The 7500-nt window shown below is 46.0% G+C and overlaps 1 protein-coding gene across 1 annotated transcript in view; it reads left to right on the forward strand.

Moving 5' to 3' along the window:
* Window positions 1-2202: 2202 nt before the first annotated feature.
* EAH_00054910 (hypothetical protein, conserved) overlaps window positions 2203-7500 on the forward strand; it is a gene marked incomplete at both ends in the record, with an annotated part of 7865 nt that continues 2567 nt past the window's right edge. The window contains 13 exons of the mRNA XM_013397738.1: window positions 2203-2232; window positions 2409-2565; window positions 2861-2919; window positions 3350-3493; window positions 3813-4021; window positions 4246-4430; window positions 4720-4807; window positions 5013-5076; window positions 5270-5543; window positions 5732-6037; window positions 6473-6480; window positions 6910-7045; window positions 7436-7500. The exon at window positions 7436-7500 is cut by the window's right edge and continues 25 nt beyond it. Coding sequence (XP_013253192.1) covers window positions 2203-2232; window positions 2409-2565; window positions 2861-2919; window positions 3350-3493; window positions 3813-4021; window positions 4246-4430; window positions 4720-4807; window positions 5013-5076; window positions 5270-5543; window positions 5732-6037; window positions 6473-6480; window positions 6910-7045; window positions 7436-7500 — 1725 coding nt within the window. The remainder of the gene's footprint in view (window positions 2233-2408; window positions 2566-2860; window positions 2920-3349; window positions 3494-3812; window positions 4022-4245; window positions 4431-4719; window positions 4808-5012; window positions 5077-5269; window positions 5544-5731; window positions 6038-6472; window positions 6481-6909; window positions 7046-7435) is intronic.

Genomic DNA, 7500 nt, shown 5'->3' on the forward strand with positions numbered 1-7500 from the left:
TAAACATATATATTATGTATATATATATATATATATACATGCATATATTTTTATTTATAAATATTTTGCACATATTTTTATTTATCTCTCTGTTTGTTTATTTATTTATTCTTGTCTAATTTTTACACACACGTACATAAATGTATATACATATATATATATATATATGTATATGTAGATATTATATATATATATATTATATAAACATATAAAATTATTACTCATATATATATATATATATCACAGATATACAATACATATACATTAATCATATATATATATATTTATATTTATATTTATTTTGTTATTTATATATTTATGCGTATATAGACATATTTACTTATCTGCACTAGAGTGCATATATATTTATACACTATATATATACATATTTATTTGATTACATATCTATATATATATATATATATATTTAAATATATATATTATCTAATCATACAAAAGAGACATGAACAGAAAATAAAAAGCAGCAAATTAAACCCCAGGAGACATCTTCTCCTTTTGTGTGTTGACGCAACACCCTAATTATGCTGCTGCTGTTGCTGCTGCTGCTGTTGCTGCTGCTGCTGCTGCTGCTGCTGTTGCTCCTGCTGCTGTTGCTGTTGCTGTTGCTCCTGCTGCTGCTGCTGCTGTTCCTGCTGCTGTTGTTGCTGCTGCTGCTGTTGTTGTTGCCGTTGCCGTTGCTGCTGCTGCAGCTGCGGGTTGTGTTGCTGTGCTGTAGTTTCTGCTGCAGCAGCAGCAATAAAATCACAAAGATTATTTTGTTTGTTTGCTTGTTTGTTTGTTTGTTTGTTTGTTTTATTTTGTTTGTTTTATTTGTCTTTTGTTTAGAGTCCTCATTTCCTTCGCTTTGTATTTGCTAAACCCTAAACCCTAAACCCTAAACCCGGCTCAGTTTCTCGCCTGCCTGAGACCCCTCCGTTCATACACCTAAACCCTAAACCCTAAACCCTAAGCCTTCAACCTTAAGCCTAACCCTGGAGACTAGCCACTAAACCCTAAACCCTAAACCCTAAGCCCTAAACCCTAAACCCTAAACCCTAAACCCTAAACCCCTAAACCCTAGCCCCAGCCAAACAAATCGATGGCATCGCTGTGCATTCAATAGGGAGTCTTCAGTTCTTTAAAAAGAATGAGTACTAAACCCTAAACCCTAAACCCTAGACCGAAAGCCCTCTATAAACCCTAAACCCTAAACCCTAAACCCTATGATCGGAACGCTGCACTTTATGCGCTAAGTCCTTAGTCCTAAGCAGATAAAAATCCCAATCACAAACCCTAAACCCTAAACCCTAAACCCTCAGCAGCAGACGAGGAGGGCTAGTGGAAGGCTAAGACACTACAGCGACATTATAGCTAAGTAATCAGGGTCTAGGGTTTGCGGTTTTATGTTTTATGTTTTAAAGTTCAGGGTTTAGGGTTTAGGATTTTAGGGTTTAGGGTTTAGGGTTTAGGGTTTAGGGCTTGAAGAAGAACAAGAATTTATATTCAGCAGACGTAGGGGTGGTGGGGTCGGTGGTAGCCCGGCATAGGTCTACCATCTTAAATCCTAAACCCTAAACCCTAAACCCTAAACCCTAAAACTTAAAACCCTAAACCCTAAAACCTAAACGCTGAATACTAAATAACTCGCAAGCGCTAAGGCGGGAGCCTCGTGCGGTGACCACAGGGGGGCCCAGCCCCCCGGCGCAGCTTATTCTAAACCCTAAACCCTAAACCCTAAACCCTAAACCCTAAACCCTAAACCCTAAACACTTGGCAGCGGTTGATACAGGCTGCTTTTTACGGGGGGTTACACCCAGAGATTATTCTGCAGCGGTTCGCTGCCTAAACCCTAAACCCTCGACAGCAAACCCCAAAGACTAAACCCTAAACCCTAAACCCTAAACCCTAAATTATCAAACCAAGGGGCTATGCGCCAGAGGGTGAAGTGGTGTTTTCTCTAAAGAGGCAACATGGCGAGCCTCCCATCGGGCCGGCAGGTAAACCCTAAACCCTAAACCCTAAACCCTAAACCCTAAACCCTAAACCCTGAAGCTAAACCCTCAGGCTTGTTGCGCTTCAGTATTGACTGTTGGGGGTTTGTGTGTTTTCTTTGGCGGAGTCTGGACGCTCAAAACCCTAAACCCTAAACCCTAAACCCTAAACCCTTTTCTGTGTGTACAGCCGTTTGGCAGCCTGGCTGCTATGGAGAGACCTGCAGACGCGCCTCTCAACGTAAGAACACTGAAACCCTAAACCCTAAACCCTAAACCCTAAACCCTAATCGCTTCCGCAGATGGAGGTGCCGTTCAGATTGGTATGCGACCACCACCCACGGCATTCGTTGTGATGGGTGGGATTAGGGTTTAGGGTTTAGGGTTTAGGGTTTATGGTTTGCATATGGGTCTCAGCGCGTCGCTCTCTGTCCACGTGGCGTTGCTGGTGTTGCTGCACACCCCGTTCCAGCAGCAGCAGGAGCAGCAGGAGCAACAGGAGCAGCAGCAGCAGCAGCAGCAGCAGCAGCAGCACCAGAAGCAGCAGCAGCAGCAGCAACACGTAGCCTCGTCGGTAAAACCCTAATTGCTGCTTTCTTCAATGACATGCAATCTGCTATTTCAAACAAACTCGGAGCACAAAATGCCTTCGATATTAATCTAATAGACAGACTCTCCGCACTTATACGGTAACCTCTAGGGTTTAGGGTTTAGGGTTTAGGGTTTAGGGTTTGGGGGGGTAAGGCTTAGGGCGTAGGGTTTGGGGTTTAGGGTTTGGGGTTTGAGGGGGGAGGTTTTGGATCTAGGATATAGGATTTAGGGTGGGTGGCTTAGGGTTTAGGGTTTAGGGTTTAGGGTTTAGGGTTTAGGGATTTGCGTTGATGCGTTTTACAGGCAAGAGTTAATAACAACTGCCGATGAAGAAGCTGTGAGTTGCTGCTGCTGCTGTTGCTGCTGTTGCAGTTGCTGCTGTTGCTGCAGTTGCTGCAGTTGCTGCTGTTGCTGCTGCTGTTGCTACGGATACTGGTAGTTCTGCTGCTCTTGCTGCCTTTGCTGCTGCTGCCTTTGCTGCTACTGCTTTTGCTGTTGCTGCTGTTGCTGCTTCTGCTGCTGCTGTTTCTGCTGCTGCTATTTCTGCTGCTGCTGCTGCTGCTGCTATTTGCGTTTACATCTCTCAGCAGCCGGTTGGCGCTGCCGCTGTCTGTGCAGCGGAGCGCCCCTAAACCCTAAACCCTAAACCCTAAGAGTTGATTATTATGCGCTTGCTGCTGCTGCTGCTACCGCCTTTGCTACTGCTGCTGCTTCTACTGCTACTGCTACTACTACTGCTACTGCTGCTGCTGCTGCTGCTGCTGCAGGAGCAGCAAAGACAAGAAGACAGAGAGGGTTTAGCTGCAGCAGAGACAGACAGAGTCTCCTTCTCGCACCTCTCGTCTGCAATTGAAGGCGCAACAAAAATATATGGGTATCGAGTTGAAGCTGTCTATGATCAAACATACACCGTAAACCCTAAACCCTAAACCCTAAAGCCTTAACAGTAGTTGGATATCGAGTTGAAGCTGTCTATGATCAAACATACACCGTAAACCCTAAACCCTAAAGCCTTAACCCTAAAGCCTTAACAGTAGTTGGATATCGAGTTGAAGCTGTCTATGATCAAACATACACCCTAAACCCTAAACCCTAAACCCTAAACCCTGAGTTCGCTCTAGGCTGAAAGACGTCAAGGGTGACGCCTTCAGCCTAAACCCTAAACCCTAAACCCTAAACCCTAAAGGCAATGGGGTGTATATATAATGTGCTGGTTTGTCTGTAAAACAGCTGTTAAATGGTTTATGTAATACTAAGACATTAGGAGGTGAAGACGAACAGAGAGATCTATATGCAATCAAGCGACAGCAGCGGCAGCAGCAGCAGCAGCAGCAGCGTCTCAATCTGTTCTTTAAAGGGAGCTGCAGCACCCTTGCAGATCCAGAAGATCTCGTGCAGAGTGAAAACGAATTGGGAGAAGCAATTGACCCATTCTTCGTGTAAACCCTAAACCCTAAACCCTAAACCCTAAACCCTAAACCCTTAGTCCCAACCGAGCCGTCAAACCCTAAACCCTAAACCCTTAACACCCATCATATTTCACGCTTCATAGTATGTAAACTGCAGGTCTGTAAGGTGGTGTAACACACCCCACACCCCACCCCTGTGCCCTTAGGGTTTAGGGTTTAGGGTCTAGGGTTTAGGGTTTAGGGTTTGTGTGTAGGAAAATGGCTAGTCTATTTGACCAGGCGGGGGTTAAGGGTTTGCTGCTCGCTAATCTACAGCTTGATAGTAAATTAGGGGTTCGAATGTATGGAGAGCTGCCTGCGCTTCCAGCAGCGACAGCAGCAGCAGCAACAGCAGCAACAGCAGCAGCAGCAGACGAACTTGACCCCAAGGCCCTACTCGGTGGGCTTCTGCGAATCCCCTTTGCTGCTGCTGCTGCTGCTGCCGTTGTTGCTGTTGCTGCTGCTGTTGTTGCTGCTGCTGATCGACATGTTGATGCTGCTGCTGCTCTAGCTGCTGTTTCTGCTGCTGCTGCTGCACGAGATGCTGCTGCTGCTGCTGCTGCTGCTGCTGCTGTTCTTTTCAAACGATTATGGGTGCGTTGCTGCTGCGGGGTGTCGCATTATCTGACTTCGAACCCCTTTTCAGGGTTTAGGGTTTAGGGTTTAGGGTTTAGGGTTTGCTGCTGCAGATTTGGTGTTGGGGGGATCGACAAACCTCCAAATTGAATCGACAATCTGCGGCCCAGAGATTCTGCATTTCACGCAGCAGGTGGAGGCGTCAGTCTAAACCCTAAACCCTAATTCCTAAACCCTAAACCCTAATTCCTAAACCCTAAACCCTAAATACTACATTTGAATTCCTGAACTTGGTGTTTAAACTCAGTCCAAATATTATGCTCTAGAAGAAGAAAGAGGCTACATTATATATTTAGGGTTTAGGGTTTAGGGTTTAGGGTTTAGGGTTTGGTGTTTGCAAATGCAGCCTGCGAAATGAGTTACACGGAGAGCTGCCGGAATCAACTGAAGCAGAGCAAAGCCTCTCCAATGTCCGTCGAGGGTTTAGGGTTTAGGGTTTAGGGTTTAGGGTTTAGGGTTTTCCGTGTGCATACGTTCGGGCGTCTCTCTGTACTTAGCATTGAGGCTGCTGCAGCACTTGCTGCAGCTGCTGCTGCATTCATCTCGATGCCCGTGTTGCTGCTGCTGCTGCTCTTTCTGCTGCTGCTGCTGCTGCTGCTGCAGGGTTTAGGAGCGATGGGTGCAGAAGAGGCAGAGGAGGAAGAAGGAGGTGAAGATTTGCTGCTGGGGTTTGACGATGCTGATGCAGCAGCAGACGAAGCAGCAAACGCATGGGAGCAGCAGCAGCAGCAGCAGCAGCAGCAGCAAGAGCAGCTGCAGCTACCAGATCAAGACACCTTAGACCAGCAGCAGCAGCAGCAGCAGCAGCTCAATTATGAAGACAGCGCACCAATGGACTTCGATGCAGAGGATTTCCCGCGAGTTGAAGACGAAATGGGTGAGGGTTTAGGGTTTAGGGTTTAGGGTTTAGGGTTTAGGAGTGCTCGTTAGACGCGTGATATCTAAGACTACGGCGCGAGGGTTTGTGGAGCCCTACTAGAAGGCTCTGCCCCTAGGGTTTAGGGTTTAAGGTTTAGGGTTTAGGGTTTAGGGTTTAGGGTTTAGGGTTTATGTATGTTTGTGCAGAGTCTTTGTTGGTGGTTTCGGGGGAGAAGAGTTGGTGCCAGGGTTTGAGAGGGTTTGATCGGTTGTTTGCTTCATTTAATTTAGCTGAGGGTTTAGGGTTTAGGAAGACCAACCTGCGTGCAGCAGCAGCGTCTCGAGGTTCTGCTGCAGCAGCAGCAGCAGCAGCAGGGGACCCAGCAGCAGCAGCAGCAGCAGGGAAGTCTCAGCAGATGCTTGCTGCTCTAGACCCATTTCTTGTAGATATGAAAGACCTCAACAAACCCCTTTCTCCTTATCCTCTTCTTAAGGCAGAAAGATGCAGTCCCTGTAAGGGTTTAGGGTTTAGGGTTTAGGGTTTGGGTTTAGGGTTTGGGTTTAGGGTTTTCACGGTTCGAAGGGTTTAGGGTTTGGGTTTGGGGTTGGGGTTTAGGCTTTAGGGTTTAGGGTTTAGGGTTGGGGTTTAGGGTTTAGGGTTTAGGGTTGGGGTTTAGGGTTTAGGGTGTAGGGTTTTAACGGTTGGGAGTGTTTTGGGTTTGGGGTTAGGGTTTAGGGTTTAGGGTTTAGGGTTTAGGGTTTAGGGTTTAGGGTTTAGGGTTCCCCAAGGGTTTTGTGCTGACTCTTCTGTCTCGCAGCGGCTCCAAAGCCCATAGATAACGTCTTCGTTGCGGTGCGCCTCTAGGGTTTAGGGTTAAGGGTTTAGGGGGTTTAAAGTTTAGGGTTTAGGGTTTAGGGTTTAGGGTTTAGGGTTTGTTGCGTTGCTAGGGTTTGTGGTATGTGGCTGGAAGGGGGGCCTGATGGGTATATTTGGGTGTATTAGGGTTTATTAGGGCTTATTAGGCTGTATTAGGGTTTAGAGTTTACAAGGGTTTATAGGGCTCTATACGGGTGTATTAGGGTTTATTAGGGTTTACAACGGCTTACTAGGGTTTACAAGGGTTTATTAGGGTTTATTAGTGTTTATTAGGGTTTACAAGGGCGTATTAGGGTTTATTACGGTTTATTAGGGTTTACTGGGGTTTATTAGGGTTTACTAGGGTTTACAAGGGTTTATTAGGGCTTACTGGGGTTTATTAGGGTTTACTAGGGTTTACAAGGGTTTATTAGGGTTTACAAGGGTTTATTAGGGTTTACAAGGGTTTATTAGGGCTTACAACGGTTTATTAGGGTTTAGGGTTTAGGGTTTAGGGTTTGCGGTGCAGTGGGACATGACGAGCAGCCCCTTCTCCTCGTCGCCTCTTCTTTTTACTTCTTTTGCTGTTTTGCTGGGGAGACAGTTACTTCAAAACCCTAATTCTAATTCGTCTATCAACATCGACGAGCAGCAACAACACTTAGGTAGGGTTTAGGGTTTAGGGTTTAGGGTTTAGGGTTTTGCAGGGGTGAGGGTTTTGCAGGGTTTATTTAGGGCGTACAGTTTATTAGGGTTTATTTTAGGGTTTACTAGGGTTTATTAGGGTTTAGGGTTTAGGGTTTAGGGTTTTGCACGGTTGAGGGGTTAGGGTTAATTAGGGTTTAGGTTTTAGGGTTTACAAGGCTTTTAGAAGGGTTTAGGGTTTATTAGAACGTAGGGTTTAGGGTTTAGGGTTTGTGGAGGATTGTGCAGGGGTTAGAGTTTATTAGGGTTTATTAGGGTTTAGCATCGAAGTCGACTGAAGTGATCAGGGTTTAGGGTTTAGGGTTTAGGGTTTAGGGTTTAGGGTTTAGGGTTTAGGGTTTGTGCTACAGGAAGCAGCGGCATCGACTACGGAGACGAAGAAGGGTTTGGGGTGTCTGATGATTCTTTTCATGGT

The sequence above is a fragment of the Eimeria acervulina genome, genomic scaffold (assembly GCF_000499425.1).
Source record: "Eimeria acervulina Houghton genomic scaffold, Eah_scaff1068, whole genome shotgun sequence".
In the NCBI taxonomy this organism is placed as follows: Eukaryota; Apicomplexa; class Conoidasida; order Eucoccidiorida; family Eimeriidae; genus Eimeria; species Eimeria acervulina.